We start from the raw sequence: 25,699 nt of genomic DNA on the forward strand, positions 1-25,699 counted from the left end.
ATGTATCTAGACTGTTCTCTAGCAGATGGCAGAACAAGGAGTAATGGTCTCAAGTTGCAGTGGGGGAGGTTTAGGTTGGATATTAGGAAACACTATTTCACTAGGAGGGTGGTGAAGCACTGGAATGTGTTTCCTAGGGAGGTGGTGGAATCTCCTTCCTTAGAAGTTTTTAAGGTCAGGCTTGACAAAGGCCTGGCTGGGATGATTTAGTTGGGGATTGGTCCTGCTTTGAGCAGGGGGTGGACTAGATGACCTCCTGAGGTCCCTTCCAACCCTGATATTCTATGATAGTTATCTAGGGAGCATTTATTATAATAATATGCCGATTTTGCAGATTCTAGCTGATCTAGGAAGATCTCACTGTATGAAAACTATGCTGATTTATGCACATTTCAGCACCTAGATTTCATTATAATGATATGCTGATTTGTGCACTTTTCCAATACAATTTTACCAGCATAATTATCTGAGGATAACTCTCCATGTGGACACTCTTAATCCAGTTAAGATTATACAGCTTCCCTATAATTCCAGTATACTGGTATAATTCTGCCATCATAACTATAATTTCCTCAGTAGACAAACCCTTGACACCTTTTCTTAGTTCAGATCTAGACAAATCTACCTAGGAGAGGTAGATATGCTGGAGGGTAGGGATAGGATACAGAGGGACCTAGACAAATGGGAGGATTGGGCCAAAAGAAATCTGATGAGGTTCAACAAGGACAAGAGCAGAGTTCTGCACTTAGGAAGGAAGAATCCCATGCACTGCTACAGGCTGGGGACCGAATGGCTCGGCAGCAGTTCTGCGGAAAAGGACTGGGGATTACAGTGGACGAGAAGCTGGATATGAGTCAGCAGTGTGCCCTTGTTGCCGAGAAGGCCAATGGCATATTGGGCTGTATAAGTAGGAGCATTGTCAGCAGATCGAGGGAAGTGATTATTCCCCTCTATTCGGCATTGGTGAGGCCACATCTGGAGTATTGCGTCCAGTTCCCTCCACACATACACACTACAGAAGGGATGTGGACAAACTGGAGAGAGTCCAGCGGAGGGCAATGAAAATGATCAGGGGGCTGGGGCACATGATTTATGAAGAGAGGCTGAGGGAACTGGGGTTATTTAGTCTGCAGAAGAGAAGAGTGAGGAGGGATTTGATAGCAGCCTTCAATTACCAGAAGGGGGGATCCAAAGAGGTTGGAGCTTGGCTGTTCTCAGTGGTGGCAGATGACAGAACAAGGAGTAATAGTCTCAAGTTGCAGTGGGGGAGGTCTAGGTTGGATATTAGGAAACACTGTTTCACTAGGAGGGGGGTGAAGCACTGGAATGGGTTACCTAGGGAGATGGTGGAATCTCCGTCCTTGGAGGTTTTTAAGGCCCGGCTTGACAAAGCCCTGGCTGGGATGATTTAGTGGGTGTTGGTCCTACTTTGAGCAGGGGGTTGGACTAGATGACCTCCTGAGGTCTCTTCCAACCCTGATATTCTATGATTCTATGACGAGAAGGCCTACAGGGAGGTTAGGTTTAGCTAGCATGTGCTACCTAAACACCACCTAAACTCAGACATTTTCCTAATCAAGACAAGGTGTTAAAATCAACTGAAACCTGTATTTATATCATGAAGTGTAAATCAACTCCTTAACAATGTAAATTAAATCGATTTCAGCGTGCCCACACCTTAATTCTAGGATTATTGTATCCGAGATCAGATGCCACCTCTCCTCTCCAGAAAAGAGATCTGGCGTGACTCACATGGGAGTATTTCAGAGTAACAGCCGTGTTAGTCTGTATTCGCAAAAAGAAAAGGAGGATTTGTGGCACCTTAGAGACTAACCAATTTATTTGAGCATGAGCTTTCGTGAGCTACAGCTCACTTCATGCTGTAGCTCACGAAAGCTTATGCTCAAATAAATTGGTTAGTCTCTAAGGTGCCACAAGTCCTCCTTTTCTTTATGGGAGTATTTGTTACCCACTTGATCACAACTGGGTAGCGATATAGTAACGGGAGCAAAGGTATTTCCATCTGTAACAGAGCCAGTCACCACCTGAGCACCCCCTCACGGCCAGAGGTCACTCAGCAGTACCCTGCCTCTCTTTCCCCTTCTTCAGGGCCCCTTATATAGTCTCAGCACATTTTCCCTGTGGTCCTCCTTGGGGTCTGGGATTAGTCGCAGAAAATGACTTCAAAATCTCCAATTAAAATCCAACAAACAAACGTCTCTCTCCCTACACCCAGGCCTTTCTGCCCGGAGTACTCTGGAGTTTTTCCCTGGATTGTTCAGGGTTCTCTTTGCAGTCCCTTTTGTTTGTCCCCCTGCTTGCGTCTCTCCCAGGCCTTCCTATAGATTTGCCAACTTTCTAATCACACAAAACCGAACCCCCCTGCCCTGAGGCCCCACCCCCTTCTCCGAGGCCCTGACCCCATTCATTCCATCCCCCATCCTTCGGTCACTCGCTCTCCCCCACCCTCACTCACTTTCACTGGGCTGGGGTAGGAGGTTGGGGTACAGGAGGGGGGGTGAGGACTCTGGCTGGGGGTGTGGGCTCTGGGGTGGGGCCAGGGCTGAGAGGTTTGTGGTGCAGGAGGGGGCTCAGGGCTGGGGCAGGGTGTTGGGGGTGGGTGCAGGCTCCGGGAGTTTGGGTGCGGGAGAGGGCTCCAGGCTGGCGCAGGGGGTATAGGCTCTGGGATGGGGGTGCAGGCTCTGGGGTGAGGCTGAGGATGAAGGGTTTGGCGTGCAGGAGGGGACTCCGGGCTGGAGCAGGCATTTGGGGTTCAGTGGCAGGGGTGTATGGGCTCTGGGCTGGGGGTGCAGGCTTCAGGTGGGGCCAGAAATGAGGGGTTCAGAGTAAGCGAGAGGGCTCTAGGCTGGGATGGGGTGTGGGATCTGGGGTGAGGTTGGGGATGAGGGGTTTGGGGTGAAGGAGGGGGCTCAGGGCTGGGGCAGGGGGTTGGGGTGCAGAGGGGTGTGGGCTCTGGTTGGGGCCAGGGATGAGAAGTTTGGGTGCAGGAGGGGGTTCAGGGCTGGGGCAGGGGGGTGTGCGCGGGCTCCAGGAGTTTGGGTGCAGGAGGGGATTCTGGGCTGTGGCACGGGGTTGGGGTGCAGGAGGAGGTTCTTGTTGCAGGGTCCCGGCGGCGGCTCCCACGAAGCAGCCACCAGGTCCATGCAGCCCCTAGGCCAGGGGTGGGCAAGCGTTTTGGCCTGAGGGCCACATCTGGGTAAGGAAATTGTATGGCAGGCCATGAATGCCCGGTGATGGAGGGGGACTTTGTGGGCTGTAGCAAGGGGGAAGCTGTATAAGGGATGTTACTGAGGTGGGAGGAAGGGGGACTCATGGGGTGGGCTCTACAGGGGCAGGACCGGGGACTCCTAGGGATTCCACCGGCAGTGATACTAAGGCGGCCATACCAGGCACCGCGCTGGACCGAGGCACCCTAGCTGGGACGGGTGTGGCCCCTGGGCAGTTTTGAGGCTCTGGAGGGTGGGGCCATAGGAGACCAGGAGGGGATTGGGCATGCTGCCACGTGGGCTGGGGGCTGCCACGTAGGAGCTGGGGTTCCAATCCCAGAAACAGCACAGTGAAGTCGCACCTGCACAGGTTGGCTCTGCGTGCCAGAAGACGGTGCTCATCAAGGGAATTGTGCGTCGGGCTGCGGAGCGCCGGACGGGTGGAGCGGGGCAAGCCCCCGGCCCTGCTCCCCGGTGGGAACTCGAGGGCCAGATAAAAACATCTGACGGACCGGAAGCAGCCTGTGGGCCATAGTTTGCCCATCCCTGCCCTAGGCGCATGGGCGGCCAGGGTGGCTCCCTGGCACCTAGGGACCGCAAGGACTTGTCGGCTGCTTCCAGGAGCTGTGCGGAGCTAGGGCAGGCAGGAAGTCTGCCTTAGCCCCATGCCCCTGCTATGCCGCCAACCGGATTTTTGACGGCCCAGTCGGCACAGCCGCCAGGGTCTCTTTTTGACCAGGCGTTCTGGTCGAAAACCAAAAACCTGGCAACCAGACCTGAAGAGCTTGTGCACTCTGTTTGGTCAGTGTAATGGAGCAGTTCCCATTTACACGTGCCCAAGAGCTGGCCTAGGAAGTTCAGACAGACCCTGCTTCAATGTTGCTCCCTAGAGCAGAGATTCCCAGCTCTTCCTTTGGTTGGACCACCTCTGGGTTCCAGAGCTGATTGGAACATGGGGGTGGGGGGACAGAAGGTGTTTCAGTGGAAAATTTCAACAAACATTTTTTGTTGAAATCTTCAGCTGAAAACTTTGATTTTTTTTGACCAAAACAAAACAAAAAAATCGCTGAAATCCAAAATGTTTTTAGCTGAAGATTTTCAGGTGTTTGGTTTCTCCGAAGAAAAATAAGGACCACAGACACCTTCCACAAAGAGTTTGTTTTGCCAAAAAACTCAATTTCCCCATCAGAAAGTTCTGGGGGAAGATTTCCTACCAGCCCTGTTAGGCGTCTCTTCCGTGCTCCAGGCTGTGGACCCTCGACATCAGAGCATGGCACATAGGTAAGGCTCTTCCTTTTCAGTTTTTATTTTATTTAATTTTCCCCAGGAATTTATCGGGGTTTATTACTACAACAAAACAGGTGAAAATTGGTGGGAAAAAAACTATTAATTTTTCTGGGTAAATATTGGGGTTTATTTTGGTGGACGAAAGGACGGCGGGGAAGTATTCAGTGGATGAATGCTTTGATGAATGGAATTTAATGTGGTTTGCTGCGGAACTAAACCAGAACTCAGAATACAAGGCTACCTCTGAATTTAAGAAAACAATCTCTCTCTAATCCCCAGATAAACCTTTTCATTTGAACAAACAGTTTACTGCTGTAGACTGAGCCTATAAATATTTACATTTAATAACTGGGCCACACCATTTGCCACGCATACAGTCAACTTCATCCTTTTCTCCTGGTTTTGTTTTTTAAAAACTTTTGAATCCTTCCTTGTGTTCCGAAACGCACTCCGATACAGATTTTCGTTTTCTTCCCATTTTAGCGGGTCAGATCTTTAAACCGCTCCCTGCTAACGGCTTGAAATGTGTCCGGGGTGGGCGTCAGGGTCGTCAGTACGTTCAGATGTGCAGGCACTTCAGGGCTTGCGTGCGTGCCTGTTTGTTTATTGTGTGTATCCTCTAGCCTCGCTTCCACAGGCAGCTTTGCATAGACACACACAGACGAGTGTATTCTCGTAATACATATGGCGCATGCATTGTGTGGTATTTTCCTAATAAAACAAGTTATTTTGTATATATTTGAATGATACAAAAGCAGGGTGAAAATTGGGGGGTGGGGGTGGGGGAGGGAAGAATAATCCTTTTTGTAAAACCCGGGCTTGCACAGAGAACTCTCTTGCCTTCCTGTCCTTTTCTCGCCCTCCCCTATCACCTCCTTTTGTCCCTGTTTTTTCTGCTCTGCAGGGGGGCAGGAACAATTTGTCTAGTGGGGGTGCTAAGAGCCATTGAACCAAACTGTAAACAGTGTATAAAATGGAAACCACTTCAAGCCAGGGGGTGGGGCAGCACCCCCAACGCCCCCAGTTCCAGCACCTATGCTGTTCTGTATCACGAATATATTTTAAATTCCCTTTTATTTTCATTTCTTTCTTGTTCCCCTTCCCTGGGTCCCTCCGTCCCACCCCCCCCAGTCCCATCCACTTTTCCTGGTGCCAAACCCTGCTCCCCTCCCCAATCTTCCCGCCATCCCCTTCCCTGGTAGCCCTCCTACATCCTCCTAAGGAAGTTTTTTTCACCTGCTGCTGGTAAGTTTGCTGAGGGAGGGAAAGTTAGGGGTACAATCACTCAGGTTTCCCTCCTCCCGCTTTCTTTGGCCCATGACGTCTCCCCCACTCCCAAATTGGGCTCTGTCCTCCTTCCTAGGTGGGCCTACCTCCCAGTTGAGGAATGCTGCCCTAGAAGGACCCTTACGAATCCCCGCCACCACCCATGCAAACTTTGATATGGAAATTACACCCTCATCAGAAAGAGGCTGAATGGGAGACACGGGCCGGTTCTGAAAGGAGTATTATCATGATAAACAGGTAATTCTTCAAAGGGCTGCTCAAACAATGCTACAAGGCAATTGTGCGCAGCTGAACTGGGGCTCTGGCCTGCGCCAAGGATGCTAGATCCTGCAGCTGTTCGCTCATTCTTATTCTCCGGTCGCAGCTTTAAAACCCCGCCACCCCCATCACACAAAGAAGATCACCCATTGAACTGCAGGCCCACAGCCTACCAGGAAGGCAGGGAACAAAGCACCACATGCAGGGAAGGCGTGAAAAAAAGTTTTAATGCTTTTTAAAGGGTTAGAAATAATTGCAAAGGGAGAGAAGGAACCAGGAAGCACCCGAGGTCCTGAAGAATGGGTGCTCTGTTCTTAGAAGCACTTCCTGTGGACAATGGAAGGGCCGGCCTCGTCATATTCTGGTTTGCTGATCCACATCTGCTGGAAGGTGGAGAGAGAGGCCAGGATGGAGCCTCCGATCCAGACGGAGTATTTACGTTCAGGGGGGGCGATGATCTGTCGAAACAATTGCAGACAGGATCCGGTGAAACAAGGTTGTGCACCTCCACAAGCCAGTTATGGTACGGACCCCTAGGCACACAGACTAAGAGCTGGTCTACTCTTAAAAATTAGATTGACCTAGCTACGTCGCTTGGGGCTGTGAAAAATTTCACACCCTGAGCACCATAGTTAGGTCGAACTAACCCACAGTGGAGACGCGGCTAGATTGCTGGAAGAATTTTTCCGTCAACCTACCCACAGCCTCTCGGAGAGATGGATTAACTACAGTGACAGAAAAACCCCTTCTGTCGGTGTGGGAAGCATCCACACTACCGCAGCACACCTACAACCGGAGTTGTAGTGTAGACATGGCCTTCGACAGACAGGTCTGACCCTGCAAAGTGCCGAGTGCCCTGCATTCCCTTTGAGCTGAGTGCAAGGGGAGGGTCTGACTCAAAGGCCATTGAAATCCATGGGAGTCTTTCCAGTGACTCCACCTGGCTTTGGATCAGGCCCTAACGGCATGCTCCACCTCACAGGATTGAACCCATAAAAACCAAACCAGTTTCGGTTACTGCACGTGCTGACTTGGAATCAGTGGTAGGGAATTTCTTCTCCTTATAAGCTATAGGAGACATTTTTTAAAGTTCCTAAGGGATTTAGGAGCACAGGCTCTTTGGGACAGGGAGTTTTTGTCTATATTTGTACTGCCCCTAGCAAAGTGGGTCTGGTCCATAGAGTTGAAGGCCAGAAGGGACCACCAGGTCATCTAGTCTGACCCTCTGTATATTACAGGCTACCAACAACACCCAGCACCCACACACCAAACCCAGTAACCAAGATTAGGCCAAATGACTGGGGCTTCTAGGTGCACTGGTAAGACCATTCATAAATAATAATAAATCCCATTCAAAGTCCGTTCTTTGCTTTATATTAAATCTTCCCCTGTAGTGTTAACAAGCAGCTTTCTGGAGTTAGAAACTTTTCGGCCAAACTATGCACTGCATGGCTCTGCAATACTGAGCACAGTGGAAAGTTTGTGTGAAAAAGAGTCGCAGAACAGTCCTACTTTGTTATTAAAAGGTGACTTCTGCCTAGGTAGTGGAGGGTCATGCTCAGTTCCGCGAGTTAATGGAACAAAGGGGATCAAACTATGGATGTGAAATGCTGGTCATTCGGACGACCTTCTAAATGTGGGAAAACAAAGGCTCTACATGGATATTTTGATTCACTCTCACTGGGAAAAGTTTTACAGCCAAACGTTTTCTGAAGTAACTCTGCGTGATCAGGTTATAGATGGTGCGTGTAGGGCAGGGGTTCTCAAACTTCATTGCACCGCGACCCCCTTCTGACAACAAAAATTACTACACGACCCCAGAAGTGGGGACCGAAGCCTGAGCCTGCCCAAGCCCTACCGCCTTGGGCGGGGCCGGGGGGGGACAAAGCCAAAGCACCACGGCCCCATGCGGGGAGCCTGTATCCTGAGCCCGACCATCCAGGGCTGAAACCCTCAGGCTTCGGCTTTGGCGCCAGGCAGCAGGGCCCAGCAAGTCTAATGCCAGCCCTGGCGACCCCATTAAAACGGAGTTGCAACTCACTTTGGGGTCCTGACCCTCAGTTTGAGAACCGCTGATGTAGGGAGAGAAAAGCATAGCAGCCAAGAACTAAGACGTACTTTAATCTTCATTGTGCTGGGAGCCAAGGCTGTGATTTCCTTTTGCATCCTGTCCGCGATCCCAGGGTACATGGTGGTGCCCCCGGAAAGGACGTTGTTGGCATACAGATCCTTACGAATGTCGATGTCACACTTCATGATGGAGTTGTAGGTGGTCTCGTGAATTCCAGCAGACTCCATGCCTGTGGGGAAGCAGCATAGGATCAGTGTTGTATTACTACTCACCAGCACCTTTCCTCCTTCCAAGCCTGGTCCGTCTCCCTCTGGAGTCTGTGGGGGTTGCTCCATTGATTGCAATGGGAAGTGCATCAGGCCATCAGTGCATACATAACCTTCTTCCCTTATAACCTGAATTTTCATGTGCACCTAGCTAGTGGGGTGGTTGCTTCACACAGGCCTATGAATAGTTACTACCGTGATCAGTACTTTATATAAGTGACAGACTGCCCTAGGGTCAAGCAGCAAATCCAGCCCCTGTACTTAGATTGAGAATTCTTTAGGGACTGTTTTTTGGTTTGACATTTGTACAGCACCTAGCACCTGGGCACCACAGCAATACAAATAATATATATGCACTGTCTATTGTGGAGCCATGGCTGTATCTTCTATCCCCAGGCTGAGAGGTTCTAATTAAATCCAAAGGCCAAGCTCTGCTCTCATGTACACCAGTGAAGCTTTCAGTGACAGCTGCCTTGAACCCACATAACCAAGCAGAGTCTGGCTCTCCTCCTTTTCTCCTATTCATGGCAATTAGAAGAGAAAACAAACCATGATCACCTGAGGAATTGCACCCTCTTAAATTTGCCTCAAGCATTAACAAGAGAGAGTCCCACTGTGGAAAATATGGAATGTAGAAGGGTGGGGGAAGATGTTACTAGTATATCCCCATCCCATCTGTCCCAGTATTTAAACAGACGGAAAAAATAAATAACCCAACCAACCACTAGGAGGGTGGTGAAGCACTGGAATGGGTTACCTAGGGAGATGGTGGAATCTCCTTCCTTAGAGGTTTTTAAGGTCAGGCTTGACAAAGCCCTGGCTGGGATGATTTAGTTGGTGTTGGTCCTGCTTTGAGCAGGGGGTTGGACTAGATGACCTTCTGAGGTCTCTTCCAACCCTGATATTCTATGATTCTATGATTCTATGAACCTACCCTCCCTTTTCCCCTCTCCTGCCATATCAGTTAATATATTTAGAAATGGGCTCTACCCAACCCATCAGATCCAAACAGCCTTATGCTCTGGATCCAGATCTGAAAGTTGCAGAATCTTTACATGAAAAGGGGCTGGCACTGAATGGACCCTCACCAATGAAGGATGGTTGGAAGAGGGTTTCCGGGCAACGGAAACGTTCATTGCCGATGGTGATGACCTGACCGTCAGGCAGCTCGTAGCTCTTCTCTAGGGAGGAGGAAGAGGCAGCTGTGGCCATCTCGTTTTCGAAGTCCAGGGCCACATAGCACAGCTTCTCCTTGATGTCGCGCACGATTTCTCGTTCCGCTGTGGAAGGCAGGAGCAAGCACTGTTAGCCTCACAGCTCAGACACAGTCTCTGTTCCACTGGGCCGAGGGTGGGGAGCACCAAGCAGCGGTGGAGCAGAGCTGTCAGAACTACGGGGCCCATTTTCATTTAACCGTGAGAGCTGATTAACAAGGGAAACAAGTTATCCAGGGAAGTGGTGGATTCTCTGTCCCTTGGGGTCTGCAAATCAAGCCTAGATGCCTTTCTGGAAGATGCTTTAACCAAACACAAGTTACCGGGCTCAATACAGGGGTAACTGGAGACGACTGAATGGTCTGTGATATACAGAAGGTCAGACTAGATGATCCCTTCTGGCCTTAAACTTTATGAATTTAGTCTGGCCACATCATGAGATGTGACCTCTGCCAGCAGAGAACTGTGTCATCATTAAATATTGTCCCCCATCTATGACCTCCTTTTGCCCCCCCAATCACAAGCCTCACGTCACCCTCTAGCGCCTCATTAAATGCCACCCGTATTGCCTCATGCCTCATGTTGCCTCGTGATCAGAATCTTCCCCACTCCCTCTACATACCGAGGGCACCTTCTCTCCACAGTGCTCCGAGGGATCCATTGGCTCAAAAAGCTGAGTTTACCCACTTGGCACTCATTAGCCTGTCTCCGCACCCCCAGGTCACTGTGCTGAACCCACAGAGACCAGACCAAAAGCTCCCCTTCGTACCAGTGGTGACGAAAGAGTAGCCTCTCTCCGTGAGGATCTTCATGAGGTAGTCAGTAAGATCGCGACCAGCCAGATCGAGACGCATGATCGCATGGGGCAGAGCGTATCCTTCATAGATGGGGACATTGTGAGTGACACCATCCCCGGAGTCCAGAACAATACCTGGAGACAATGGAAAGAGCGGAGTTAAGAGAGGGTCTGTGGATCTGCTGGCCCTGCGTCTCTCTTACGTGCAGCGAGCAAAGAGAAACACATGCATCAGTTATTAACATAATAATTCCACTCCTCACAACAAGCTGAGCTCTTCGGGGAGGAAGTATGGTCCAGTGGTTGGAGCGCTAGCATAGGACATGGGAAACCCACGTTCAAATCCCTGTTCCACCACAGCCTTCCTGTGTGACCTTGAACAAATCATTCTGTGCCTCAGTTCCCCATCTGTACCATGGGAATAACAGCACTGCCCTGCCTCACAGGGGCATATGAGTATAAATATGTTAAAGTGTGTGAGGCCCCGAGATCTCTACCTCTCTAAATAACTTAGATTGGCAAAGAGAGGGTCATTTGATTTAAAATATTTTTGCCCCCAGCAGGGCTAAATCCTCTGCTCCAGTACGTAAAAGAGGGAGATGGTAGCAGGAAGTTAGAATAACTTTGTGATGCATGGATAGATATCCCTGGCAAGCGTGCCAGCCTGTACACCCAGGGGACATGTTCAAATGGAAGGGTTTGCCTGCCTCTGCCCTCCCAGCTGGCTAGCACAGACCCTACCGTCACTAAGAAGTTCCAGCCAGGGGCAGCTTAGGCCATACTGTGCTCTTGCCGGGAGGAGCAGCAATGTATGCTGCACTGAGGCCCCCTGGCCTCCTATGAGAACGCTTACTCTGTGCCATCAGGAGATCCGTTGTAGGGGACACAGCTGCCAGCGTCCCTGCTCCATCTCAGAGTTGCTCCCCAAAGAGCAGGATTTAGGCAGACGAATAGTTTGGGTGTCTACCCAGTAGTGGATTTAAACTGTCCTGAGAAAATGCAGCTCCCATTGAATTCGGGGAGAATTGTGGGTGCCCAGCACTTCTGCAAAATCAAGCCGACAGCACCTACGCGTCATCCGTGGCAGAGGAGGGAAGAGAACTACTCACCAGTAGTACGGCCAGACGCATAGAGGGACAACACAGCTTGGATTGCAACGTACATGGCGGGGACATTAAAGGTTTCAAACATGATCTGAAAAGAATACCCATTCAAATGTTAAGAAACACCTGGGGCGGTTGGGTCCCACAATGCACCCAAAAGCCCAGTGAAAGTAGGTCGAGTTTTCGGTATCCTAACTCTTCAACCGCTATCTGGGCTGGGGCTCGGCTGGGTAAATAGAGAATTACATCATCCACTGCAACAGCAGAACCTCTGGGTTCCTGATCTGCTAGTTATGGATAGTCTCTGCGAGGTGTGGACAGGGGACATCACTCATAGCTAAGAGCAAGATCTAAGGGCATCCCATTCTACAGATGGACCAGCACCTCCCACAGCTCAGCTGTATTTCTCCAGACAACTTCCGAGAGGGGATCGAGTTGGCGTTTGCCATCTAACCAGTTGTGGACCATTTTTATCCACCAATGATATCAGCAAAGGCTGGACATCAGGCAGCTAAAGCAAAGCTCTTCAACTATGTATCTAGCTTCTCAGATCCCAACACACTAAAGATGTTTCGGGGACTCCAGAAGAGCAAGAGTCCCCCCACTAGTATACAGTCTGGTTAGATTTCCCTCCGGATGGGACAGTACCTACCATGAGACTAATGGAGGGAACGTTCCAGGAAGTTGATGTTTTACCTGGGTCATCTTCTCACGGTTCGCCTTGGGGTTCAGGGGCGCTTCTGTGAGAAGGGTGGGGTGTTCTTCCGGAGCCACTCGTAATTCATTGTAGAAAGAGTGGTGCCAGATCTAGGCCGGAGGACACAAAACGATAATGGTAGCTCAGACTCCGTGCTGAAGGATCAGTTCTTCTAACTGGTTACATGGAGGGAACGGATATGCCCTGTCCACACCAGGGGTTGGCAGCAGTGTAGCTATGCTGTTGACTGGAATCGGGGTAAAGCCACAGCATGGACCAGACTTCAGTCTAGAAACAGGCCTGAGCTGGAAAATCCAGACTCATCCACATTAACCCCTTCAGCCCAGAATTAAACTGCAGCTAGAATGCAGCCACAAGACAGCTGCACGGGAGTGAAGCAAAGAGTCAGATTTTGGGGCCCAGTCCTACCTCCATCCACCCACCCAGATCTGAGATTAAAACTGAGGGCTTGATTTATGATAAAAGGGAACTGAATTTGTACAGCTAGGCTAAAATACAACCTGGGGTCTGCAGTGGGAAGGAGGGGAAGTGACCATCCATCGGGTGTGTAAGCCACATGGAATGAGAGGGATTGATTAGGATGGTTCAGGGGGGAATAGCTAAGAGAGATAAGAGGACGTTAAGCAAAGGGGAATACTGGCTGTACCTCAGGAAGCACTTCCTGAGGCTGTAAAGTCATCTCCCCAATGAATGGGGCAGAAGACTGGACAAAGCCCTGAAAATTAGAGGGGTTTCTGTAGCTGCCATTGTTATAGCATCTGTGTAATACACCTGTTAAGTGTGCCATGTCCCCCTCTAATGGCTGGCCCCCATGGCGGATAACAGCCTATTACCATCAGCAACTGATGGAGTCATTCCTTTAGCTCAAGCAGGAGAGGCCTGTGGTTTGGAGATAAAGGGTAAAGGATCCAACCCTTGCTGATGACCCATAGTGGAGGCTGTTATGTAAATGCTGTAAAAACAGTCCTGCATTGGCCACAGCTGATGTACAATGTAAAGACTTTGGCGTTGGACCCAACAATAAAAAATTCACACAGCTGTCACCGCCACAGTCATTGGCAAACACGCTGGGAACCACCAGAGCCAAAAGCGTGAGCTGCTACACCTTGAGCCAAAGAGCCAGCCTCCCTAGCGGGGGCTGTTAAACTCATCCCCTGAGATCAGGCACAGACAGGGGACTTGCAACACCATCTCCAGCGAGTGATGCAAGCACATTTTGAACTTAGGAAAGGAAAATTCAAAGAATCCTTGGCTGGCTCCCTGGTTTTTCTATTTGACTCCCCAAAAGAGTGGGATTCTTAAAGGCAAATGGGTGCAAATGATCAAAACCATTTGAAAAATAACAGTGGAGAAAGTTTGGTGGTTTTTTTGGGTTTTTTTGGCCAATTGAGTCCAAAGGAGAACAAGAGCTCCCTGCCCTACCTTCTCCATGTCGTCCCAGTTGGTGATGATGCCATGTTCGATGGGGTACTTGAGAGTAAGGATTCCTCTCTTGCTTTGAGCCTCGTCCCCTACGTAGCTGTCTTTCTGGCCCATACCCACCATCACACCCTAGAAAACAACAAGGGAGATGTTAACAGTCAAGCTCACCTCCATGGGGCAGAAGAAAACTGTCCAGTAGCTCAGATACGCACACTGATCCATACACCTATTTATCTTACCATCACTGGCAGCAGAAATATTGGGCAAAACCTGAGGTTCTTGCTCAGTTTTCACTCAGTCCGACCTTAGGGCCAAACTAATGGGTTCTAATGAGACTGTTCCCAGATGAACATGTGATTCAGCCACTATTTGCACCTGTGGAGTTTATTCCTGCTTGAAACTGGGGTGAGCTGTCCCAGTGCAAATTGCAGCATGGCCTGTCTACACTGATGTCACTGTACCAGGGGCTGAACGTGGGGTAAATTCACGGTGTAGGCAGGCCTCCCTCCGTGGAGCAGCAACAGTATCAGAATCAGGCCCTTAGAAATGGCTTAAGGCCAGATCCTGATCTCCGGTTAGTCCAGAATCCGTGGAGCTGCCTTGGAGTTACTCCAGATTCACAGCAGCACAACCCAGCTGAGAATGAGACCCAATCAGTAATCATTTTTATGGCCAAATTCATCAGTTACCTGCCACGGATTTACATCAGGGATGCATTTGGCCCTTAGAACACCCCTCTTTTGCAGCAATCTTGTTGCTTGTACACATGGGAATGAAACAACATTAAAAACTTTCCATGGCGTTGGCAGAATGACACAGCGACAGCAAGGTGCAGCGGACTGAACACAGGACTGGGCACTTGGAAGTCCTGAGTCCCAACTTCATCTCTAACACTAGACTCAGGCCTGCTCCCAGTGGGGGTCAATTGGAGTTTTGCTGTTAAGCAAAGAACAGGGTCAGGGCTTACCACTGGTTATGGAGTCTTGGCATTCCCATTTAATCCATACGGGTCTGTCTACACTGCATTGTAAACTCAGATCTGCAGACCCGGGCTTGTGGATTCAGTGTTTCAAAGCCTGCTCTTGAGCGTCCACACTGCATCATAAACCTGGGTTTACAATTGCTGGACTTGGGTCTCACAGCTGTGCTAACATGTCCGTACTGTGCCAGGCAGAGCTTCTGTTTCAGGTCTGCAGCTTGAACTGTGTTCACACTGCAAAGTGGCAGGGTTGGACCCAAGTCACAGTGGGACTCAGGCTCTGAACGCCCACCCCAGCAGAGTCCTAGGGCACAGAGTCTGAACACCTGCTGACCTGAGCGAGTCGAAAGACTAAGGTGTCCAGCTCCAGTCTGGATCACCCTGATATTGGACATTGGACTATAACCCAATGTCTATAACTATAGGGGGGAGGGATAGCTTGGTGGTTTGAGCATTGTCTTCTAAACCCAGGGTTGTGAGTTCAATCCTTGAGGGGACCATTTAGGGATCTGGGGCAAAAATTGGGGATTGGGCCTGCTTTGAGCAGGGGGTTGGACTAGATGACCTCCTCAGGTCCCTTCCAACCCTGATCTTCTATGAACCTATGGAACTAATTCAGAAAGAACTCTTTGCAACTCTAAAGCTCACCATCTCTACTATGAAACTGACCTAAGAATTTTATTCAAGCCTGTATGTATAATGATCTTTTTACCTATCCTCTCTCTTTTCTTTTTTAATAAATTTTAGTTTAGTTCATAAGAATTGGCTGTAAGCGTGTATTTGGGTAAGATCTGAAATATTCATTGACCTGGGGGGTAATGTGCCCGGTCCTTTGGGATTGGTCGAACTTTTTATATAATGAACAAGATTTTCAGTAATGCTCATCATATTTGACTTGGCTGTCTGGGTGGGAGCCCAAGGTTGGATTGTTTTAAGGGAACTGTATTTTTGGCTTCTGGGTAACCAGTGAGGTACTGTAGGAGCTGTCTGGTTGCTGGCTTGGTGAATCTAATTATTAGAATAAACACCAGTGTGGGGGATTGTCTGCCCCATTCTTTGCAGTTTGCCCTGATTGAGCAATCTCAGTGTGGCCCCCCTGGGACCACAATCACACGTGTGGACACAGGGCCATCCCTAGCTATTCTGGGGCCCTACACAGTGCCCCAGGCCTCCGCACGGAGATGGGGGGGGCTGGCTTGAGGGGCAGAGAGAAACCGCCCCCCAGCATTCACCGGTGGCGTGGCTAGGGCCGGGTCGCTGCACTTCCCACTGCCGGCGAGTGTAGGCCCTGCCCTGCTGCAGTCCTCAGGGGCAGAGGCTTGGGGAAGGCACGGAGTGGGGCTGGGGCTGGGGCGGAGCAGGGAGGGGCAAGAGGCAGGGCTGGGGCAGAGCCCCTGGGGCAGGGGCTGGAGCAGCACGCAGCTGTGCTGGGCACCAGGAATCGTGGTGCCTCAAATTTCCTGCTGCCCTATGCAGCTGTGTGCTTTGCGAATGGGTAAGGACGGCCCTGTGTGGATGGAAGAGGGGCTTGGGTGTCAGAGCCTGGGCTTAGCGTGCAATGTGTCTCTAGCTCCTTTGCTCCCATCTGTAAAATGGGGTTAATAATAGGTACCTGCTTCCCTGGGGCATTGTGAAGGTTGGTTAGTTAAATGCCTATGCAGCATTTTGAGGCCAGTGACAGCTAAGTAACAATAAGTAGATTAAACAATCAGAGGCAACTGCTTTGACTCTGCAAACGCTGGGGGTAAAAGCCCTCTTCCCTCAGAGCCCAGGGCAAGATGCAACGCCGGGCACCAGCAGCTCTATAGATACTCCCATCTCAGAGCTGTAAAGCCCTGACCCAATCCGTGTGCCACGCCCGCCAGCAGGAGCAGCAGGCTGACGGCGGCTGGCCCTCTGCCCAGCGCTTGGGCTGCAGCTTTCTGCGTCAGCCGCAGGTGGCCAGTTTCGTATTGCTCAAGCAATGTTACAAAGACACGCTGAGGCTACGACTGCTACCGATTGGGCTACCAGGCCAACACAGCCCCCAGGATGTGACTCTGCCTTGCTCATCCTAGAAAACCGCCCTCCCGTTAAAAAGAAAGATCAGAAGGTCCCCGCTCAGTCCCACCCCCCATCTTTAAATTCACGGTAACTCCGCTGACGCCCGTGGCATTGTATCAGCAGCGGCTTTCAGAGGAGAACCTGGTCCACGATCTTTGTTTCAGGCCACCGAGGATTCACCCAGTTTCACTCCCACTGGGATGGTTTTCTCAGCTAGGACTAAAGCCTGCCCTGGAGGTGGTAAAGCAAAGTCCGGCGATCGGCTACACTGAATGCTTCAGAAAGACTGAACGCCCTGTATATCATGAGCAACAGACCCTGGAGCACTCTGACAACGGCCATCTCAGGTCAGCTTCTGGCTCCAAACAGGAGGAGATCATATACCCAGGGTCTGTCCAGACGTTCCTGTACACCAATAACGCCGAGAAAGACAGTAGCAGGACACAGCCCAGGAATGTCATCTGAGCAGGGGGTGAACAGCAGGTTCTGTGGCCGCAGAATGGAGACCTGCTCTATAGTGCCAGGCAGGTGCACAGTACCTTGTTAACGAACAAGAACAGGCTGACTCCCTGCCGTAAAGATTTTATGATCTAAGCCAAGTCAAGAGCAGCAGGGGGAGATCACGAAGGAAGGACTGAGGGTGGGAAAGACTATGTGACCTGTGTTCAGTTGGAAGAGGCTGACATGCACATTTTGAGAGTTAGTTTTACCACATATAAAGTAATTTACAACTAAGATTCCTTAAAGGGCTTGAACTGGGCAGAGCCTTTCCTTCTGCATCCTCCTTGCTTTCATGAACACACAGGCCAAAGGCTCGCAGTCCTTGCTGTTCCCCCCAAAATCAGCTCTCGCATGCAACCCCAGCACTCCTACCCCTTTTACATTCTGGGTCTGGACACTGACTTATTATCAACCCCAGTGGGATCAGATGACCAATGTACTAACCCTAACCGCACCCCAGGTCCCTTCCCTGCTCCTCAACTGCATCCCCTGGAATATGCAATCCTCCTGAAGCATTTAGAAGCATATAGGACAGGAGACATTTCCATCTTAGTTAAGCTCTGGAACAGGTTCCCTAGGGAGGTTGTGGAATCCCCGTCACTGAAGGTTTTTAAGAACAGGTTGGACAAACACCTGCCAGGGATGGTCTAGGTTGACTTCATCCTGTCTCAGCGGGAGGGGCTGGACTAGCTGAATAAATTTGGGTTTAAGAGTGCGTCACAAACATTCATTAAGCCTCACAACACTCCTTAGGAGGCAGGGCAGCACCAGCCCCATTTTAGAGAGGGGTAAACTGAGGCATGGAGCAGTTACAGACATTTTCAGAAGCATCCCACTCATTTTGGAGGCCCAACTCAAGGCCCTTTAAGCCCGATTTTTTCCAAAGTGCTGACCACCCGCCACTCCAGCCGAAGCCAATGGGAGCTGCGGGTGCTCAGCTCCTCTTCAGATCCCCCTGGGACATCTCAGATTCAGCCCTCAAGAACTGGGGCACGCAAACATCAGCCATCGCTTATGAAAAATGTTGGCTTCAGCCTCTTGCCCAAAGTCTGCCACAATGCTGGGAACCCCGGGGTCCTGACTCCTCTTAGTCGTATTGCCATCGGAGTCTTAGTCACGAACCCACCCCCGTTGGGCTAATTGCTGTACAAACACGGAATCAAAAGACAGTCCCTGCCCCAATGGGCTTATCAACCTTTACATTAAGATTCCATTTATATAGGTTTAATACATGACTCCGAGATGTTACAACCACGTTTTAGGCATGAGCTAGCGATGGTTATCAGCACATCAGCAGACCGTGTTATAGATGGCTATAAGCAACCCACTGACCACTTGGACTCTATAAAAAAATTCATCAGCCACTTATCAAAACACCTATTAATCCTATGTCAAGCCTTGACACATGGAACTGTAATATAAAAGTTGGCCAACAATTCATCAGATATTAGGGCCCGATTAGGATGGATTGGCTGGGTCACCAACCAGGCTGGTATTGTCCAAGTCCAACATGTGATGAACATGAAAGAGCGTCTCAACTCAGTCCACCCCGGCCCCAATTATGCAAGTATTTTCCATACAGCATTCCCCTGGATTGAATGGGACTTCCCCATGCCTCTTGGCTCAGGCCGACAGTATTGTCTTATGGGGGGGGGTCGACTGCCATTGAGGTACTGCACAAACCTGGTGACGAGGGCGACCCACTATGGATGGGAAGACAGCGCGTGGGGCGTCATCGCCGGCAAAGCCAGCCTTGCACAGCCCGGAGCCATTGTCGCAGACCAAGGCAGTGGTCTCCTCTTCACACATGGCGGAGCTGAGAGATGCTGGAATTCAGAAGCACCTGGAAGAGGCAGAGATGAAGGGGAACGTTAAAAATTACATGCGGCTCTGAATGGCTAGTCAAGGATTGGACCGAACACCACGCTCAGCTCCACCCATCCGACCGCAGAGGAGTCAACAGAGTGCTACAGGGGAGAGCGGAATCGAACCCCACATTTTCAAGGAGTCCAACTGAGAAAGCAAGTTCACAAAAGCTACATAAGCATGCCCTGGAGCCTCAGCTGGTGCGAATCCATGTAGCTCTGCTGAGACCAATGGAGTTACAGAAATTTTCCTCCGCTACGGTTCTGGCTACTGAATGCAAAGATCCTATGGACTATATAGTTGGTCACATACAGAGGCAGGTGAGATTGAGACGGAGATAAGAGATTCATATCACTGGGTCTATATTCACTCAGACAGCTTGATCTGTGTCAGCCACTGCAGGCCCCCCTTGGAGTGTAAAACAAAAGATTATTCATCAATCAGAAAATTCAGTCACGAAAAGGCTACACCAGTGGTTAGAACCATCTGGCAAAGGCTCAGCCAAATGAAATGAGCCTTACGCCTCGCCCCAAAAGCTGCAGCAGGTACATTTTCAAGCCAGAAGGGACCATTACGACCCACCTAGCCTGGCCTTCTGCAGAACACAGGCCAGAGAGCCTCACCCAGGGAGTCCTTCATTGAGCCCCTAATTCCGGTTTGGCCTAGAGCCGATCTCCTAGAAAGAGACCCAGTCTTGACTTAAAGAATCCAGCTGATGGAGAATTCACCACGCCCAGTGATTAATTACCCTCACATTTAACATTCTTAACCTTATTTCCACTCTGGATCTGATGACCAACCAGAGAAGGAGCATTCTACAGCCTTCCATTGCAGTCACCCTGCCTCCTGCTCTCAGTAGCTCATGCCTAAGAGCTGTTAGGAGAAGCACCTCAGTTAGACTCAGCTGCTGAGATGGAGTATGGGGAGAGAGGCCTCCTCTAAAGTTGCCAGCTCCAAAACCTTGCAGCCAATGCCTTGGGTTGCACTTGGAAGCAGAGAGGATGCCTGGGCCTTGCCCAGAGCACAGATCTCACAGGCCTGCACTAAACAGGCACCCCCCAAAAGTCACCTTTTAGGGGCAGCTTTGGAAGCCAAGTCAAGAGACCTAGGTTTGAGTCCTTCCTGCAGAGGCTGGGAGCGAATCACAGAAACTAGAAATGGAGGAGACACGGCGAACTGGGGCACCGTGTCCATGTTGTTAAAGGTGGTCTAACAGGTCCTTTTTGGAGACTAGCCTCAATTCTTCTCTCAGCTGCAGCAACAAAGTCCCATTGAAGGGACTTCAATGGGGTTGCATTGGAGGGAGAGTCAGATTCACCCCGCTCCCTTTAAGGAAGTTCCTTTTGAGAATCTCCCTACGCTGATAGGGCCTGCACTACAGAAGTCAGTGGGAGTTTTGCCACTGACTTACGTGAGCATAGGTTGAGGCTCTTCAAGAGGTGTGGTCCATGACATAACAGATGGACAAAGCTCAATGAGGAGGTGCAAACTCTGCGGCTGACGGCAGCTATGTAGTGAATGGAACGTCAAGGGGATCCGGCTCTCACAGTTGAAAGCTTGAATGAGCGAACGTCCTTGGTCTGACAGACAAGGCCCACATGAAGGCCGGGAATCAGAGAGATGTTAGAAATGAACCTGCTAAAGGGGGAGTTTTAACATCATGTACCTAGTTGGCAATAGGAAAAAACAAATCAATGGTTCAGAGAGGGATAATCCACCGTGGAGCTGGATATAGGTTTTAAACATCTGCCCAGCTTCGGCGGAGCTTCCTTTGATACAAGACCAGGCATAACTATAAAAAGTCTCCAAGCCTAACTGGCTTTTTACTACAGCCCATTGGTAAAAGTTAACACAGACATAACAACATCACTATTGGCATCAATATAACCAGAGATGGGCCAAAGGCCCTGTCTGTCCATCATTCAGTGCATGGCCCAGTGGTTTGTATTTTGTTTTAAACTGCATTGCATGCCCGTTAGTTTGTACAGCTGCCACCTGGCCAGATGTGCAGTACTGCACACATGGAAGAGAAAAGTCTCCAGCCACAAAGTGCAGGGAGACTCTGGGCTCGTGCTATGAACCTGATAACTCAGTTTAAGTCAGAGGAGTTGCTCTGAAGTTACACAGCAGAATCTGGCCCCTTGTATATAAATAACAAAGCAAGCCATACAACGGCTCATTGTCTTTTAACGAGTTAGTTTCCTCATTTGCCCTGTACTTGATAATGCTGACCCCTTGATGGACAGCCAAAGTGGGGAGATTGGAGATGCCTGGTTTAAATGTACTGCTGTTATGGCCAGGAACCTGTTAGGAGAAAGCAGCTGCACTGTAGAAATACAGGGCTTGAGTCTTCTCTCAAAGCACCCACTTCAGTGCAGTTACCTGTGATGGATGCCAGAGCTCACATCCCAGAGGGATGTAATGCGGGATTCCTGACCAGCTGATAGCATTGCAGAGAAGCCCACCAGGGAAGAGATTGGGGAAGGAGATGACTTGCAGCATTGCAGCATTTCTGAGCAGCCTGGGGGAAATCGTGCTAATGTACATTTCACTGCTTCCCTCAGACCCTTTTAAAATCCCTGGGCCAGATCCTCAGCTCCAATGGAGCAATGTCCATTTACATCAGCTGAGGATTTGCCCACCCACGACTGCTGGAAAACAGTCATTCCAGGAATTACTCAGACCCAGTGGCAGGCTAATTATCCCTCCTGTTTAAGCTTTTGGAGAGTATTTTATAAAAACTGTATAAAGTCCTCTAGCCTGTGGCATGCAGGAGGCCAGTCTAGATGAACTAATGGTTCCTCCTGGCCGTAGAATCTATGAATCAAACCAGACTGAATTCCAGCCAAAGTCCTAGCTCTTTTACTGTCAAAGCTACTGATCCAAACGGCTCGTCCTTCCCTAAAGCAGAAGGCTAATTCATCATCCAGATTCCCACAATGCATTAATTTAGTGTATCTAATTTGGGGGCCTGCTTGGTTTTAAAAGAAAAGTGAATAGCAATAATAATGCCATGCTGAGTCTTATCTAGCATTTTTCATCCATCCATCCCAAAGCAATTTACAGAGAAGGTCAGTATCATTTCACAGATGGGGAAACAGAGGCAATCCTGAGTTCCAAACCAGTGCTCCATTCATGAGGCCACACTACCTCCCCGGTAGTCCTTATTCATAGCCAAGGGTGGCAAAGCGAATAAGCTCTCCAGGGCAGGGGCTGCATCTTTCTCCTAGTGTGATCAATGCCTGGTGGATGCTACAGGACTAGAAGAAATAATCAGTCTTGCAGTCCTTACTCATGCAAATCTCCCACTAAAGTCAGTGAGAGTTTGCTTTGAGTGTGATCCCTGATGGAAGAGACCTGCCCATGAAATTAGCATAATATTTGACACCCCAGCATCCAATGGAAAATCTACTGTAAAAAAAGAAGTATGAGGAAGTTAACATGATTGGTCAAAATTAATGCATGCGAGCTCAGATTCTGATCTACCTGTGCCAGTCACAGAGGAGTTACTCCTGAGTCATGCTAGCGTAAGTATAATCAGAATTAGGCCCCCCAGGTCCAGTCAATGTGACGTATACACTTCAGTGCAACTGGTAGCGTATGATATGCCTCTGTAGACATTTATGTATGTTGTGTGGTCTGGAATCACACTACATGTGTGAAATATTTCTGTAGTCAGTCAGATTCTCTTCAATTCCACCGCCTTCGATAGGAAGGATGCTAGATTTATGCTGATGGAACTGAGATCAGAATCTGGTCCAATCCGACTTCAAATGGCTGTAAATCAGGGCAGAATCTGACCCTTTGTCTTTAGTTTAACCGTACATCTCTCTAGAAAAGCCCCTTGGGATAAAAGCAGAAATAAAAACATTGGCAATTCTGTTGCGAGGGGAAAAGGGGAGAGAAATATTTCTCCTTTAAACCTCACATTGGCGCTTAATTCCTCAGCTTCCTGGCAGCATCAGTGGGGTAAACATGACGCCCCCGCTTAACTGCAGCAGTAACATTGATCTATTCCTCCAGCACACTGGAAGACAGAGGGCTAAATGCTGATTTCATTTACAGAGGTGCCAGTCTAGAGTAAGCCTAATAGCTTCTGTGGAAACCAGCATCAGACTCTAGCCTTCATTCCTGAGGTTCACTTCTCCACTTTGAACAGCCCTATAAACTATGGTTTCTCCCTGGAGGATATTGCAATTCCCCTTCAAGACAAATTTCCTGTTATAAGAGACTGCAGAGGCATGAAAGCAGGTATCAGCTCTCTGAGAAACATGGGCAGTTTTCCTTTTATCCAGTTTGCAACAGTCCCTGATGTCCATAATTCTTTATCAGTATGAATCAGAGTCTGAGACAAACCACACTGGGGCTCCAGTAAACACAAACATGAGCCTACATCACAGGCTTTCCCAAAAATGGAAATAGTTTTCCCAACTCCTGGTTTGCAGAAGGCCACTCCCAACATTTCGCTTCCTGTCTGGAGACAACGTGGAGGAGCTCCTACAATAAGATGCAGCCCAGAGGAGGGGGAGACAAAGCTGTCAGCATTTACCACTGAGCCCTGTCAATTTCAGTTCCCACTGAAGACAACAGAGCATTATTAAGAACAAGTGGCCAATAAGAAACAGGTGAAACTGATCAACTCAAATGATCTGTTGTATGGATAAGATTAACAACCTTCCTTCCCCACAACTGAGAGCCCCATTCTTCAGCCCCACCCACCAAGTTCTGCTTTTCGTGCATCACACAAGTCTGTCTCATCAAGGGGGCTCAGCACCTTGCAGGATGGGGCTCTGCAGCCTGTCTTTTCATCTGTTTGTAAGTGCCATGCACACAGGCTGTAAACAATGCACCGTAACAGCAGCCCACTTTGCTGCTGTGTTATCTTTCCTACTGGAAAACCCGAACTGTAACAACATGAGCGTGCAAATCACAGCAGCCCAAAACGTAGATGCAGCCTGGCTTCTCCAGGCATTCTAGGAAAATTGCAGCAGTCAAAGTCTTTCCTGCTTGAAAGCTGCAGAGACTAAAAGATTATGCTGCATCCCAGAGTTTCTCTCTGTCTGTCTTTACATGATGCATATTTAAAAGGATCAAAGAAAGAGACTATGCAGAGGCTTCCCCTTTTGCTGTTACAGCCTCCTTGCCAGTCCCCCCAAAAGGCACACGCTGGGAGCAATTTGCAGGTGCAATCACAGCCCGTGACTTAAACGATTAAAACAACAATATTCTTGTAGGATTCCCATCTCGCCCCTAGATGGACCTTCTGAACCTTAGCAAGGCTTGTGATAGCAAAGAGAGAATAGATCTTTTGCAGTACTCACCAAGTACACAAGAGTTCCTTTCCTCTGGGACTGCGTTCTGATGTGCCTTTGGTATAAATACCAGTCAGACTATGAAACCTCAGAGGCGGATCCTCCTTAAACAGAGCCCCTAAAAAGGCTAACTGATGGTGTGTTAGCCATATGGCCATATAAGGTGTTTTATTTCATTATACTGACCTCGGACTCATGGTAGAACCAAGCACAGTTAATTATTATAAGAAAAATGTATGCAAGAGTATTTGGGAGGCAACACCCCCTTAGTGAATCTGTTCCTTTTATGCTACACTTTGATAAACAAGTTCGACACAAGTCCTTATAAGCTACATTCAAAAAGGAAGTGGAGTCACCTACAATTCCTGGAGAGAGAAAGATACCAAGAATGGCATTAGGGCCTCGGCCGTCTGGCCTGTGGGTCTCGCTCTCTCTTCAAAATTCAGAGTGAAGGAGGAATGCCGGAGAAGTGGAAGTATTTCATTGAAAGCAATGATTGGAATTTGGTGTGGTCTGCAGCTCTTTGACGGGTCTGGCTATTTATTTGGTTATGTAAAACTAGGGGTGTGAGCCAGCAGTTAAAAACCAATGTGAATCCAGAGTCACTCCAGATTTACAGTGGTGGACAGTGACTTAGGGCCTGATCCTGGAATAAGATTGCAGCACACACATGGAGCTCCACTGATGACACCAAGGCTCTGCCCGCCCTGAGCCTATTGCAGGATCGAGTCTTTATCAGGGTGTAAGTGAACAGAATTTGGCCCACCTGTGTGGTGCAAATCCAGAGCACCTCCACAGACTTCAGAATCGCGCCTCTGGTTTTACACTGGTAGAAAAGAGCTGGATGTGGCCCAGAGTCTGAATTACATACCAGCATGTCAGCACCATTGTCACATTATTCTCCCTTCTATTAGAGCTGTCAACTTAATTCCAGCATTCTGCTATTGCGTCCCACCCATCCTAGACTTATTGCACTAAAGTCACTGGAGTGCCTCCAGCTTTACAGCAGCGGCACACGAGAGCAGAGCAGAGACAGACCCGCCAATCCCGCAGAATGGCCCCGATCCCGCTGCCGTTGACACCAGCAGTAAAGCTCCCCGTCATGTCAGCAGGAGCACGGCCAGTATGGTGGCTGTAGTGGGACAGATGCTCAGCTGGTGTACGCCGGAAGCCCAACTCCAGTGAAGTCATGGGGCTAGGCAGACGTGTACCACCTGGGATCTGTCCTGAGATTTAGCAGGATGTTAAAGAACAAAATACCCCCCCCCTGCCAGTCAAACAGGCCTAATCCTACGAACTCTCACGCCTTGAGTGTGCCACGCTCAGCGCTCGCAACTTCCCTGGGCCTA

General features: G+C 49.5%; 1 protein-coding gene across 1 annotated transcript; it reads right to left on the bottom strand.

Annotated features, from left to right (window-relative positions):
* Positions 1 to 6,263: 6,263 nt before the first annotated feature.
* On the bottom strand, positions 6,264 to 24,429 carry ACTG2 (actin gamma 2, smooth muscle). The gene is made up of 9 exons (XM_073324970.1): positions 24,360 to 24,429; positions 18,856 to 19,015; positions 13,650 to 13,778; positions 12,206 to 12,316; positions 11,516 to 11,600; positions 10,380 to 10,541; positions 9,485 to 9,676; positions 8,178 to 8,359; positions 6,264 to 6,517 (listed from the first exon to the last, which is right to left on the bottom strand). Exons 2-9 carry the CDS (start codon positions 18,979 to 18,981, stop codon positions 6,374 to 6,376), a joined length of 1,131 nt encoding a protein of 376 aa, XP_073181071.1. The 5' UTR covers positions 18,982 to 19,015; positions 24,360 to 24,429; the 3' UTR covers positions 6,264 to 6,373.
* Between the last annotated feature and the right edge of the window lie 1,270 nt (positions 24,430 to 25,699).

This window comes from Lepidochelys kempii, chromosome 26 (assembly GCF_965140265.1).
Source record: "Lepidochelys kempii isolate rLepKem1 chromosome 26, rLepKem1.hap2, whole genome shotgun sequence".
In the NCBI taxonomy this organism is placed as follows: Eukaryota; Metazoa; Chordata; order Testudines; family Cheloniidae; genus Lepidochelys; species Lepidochelys kempii.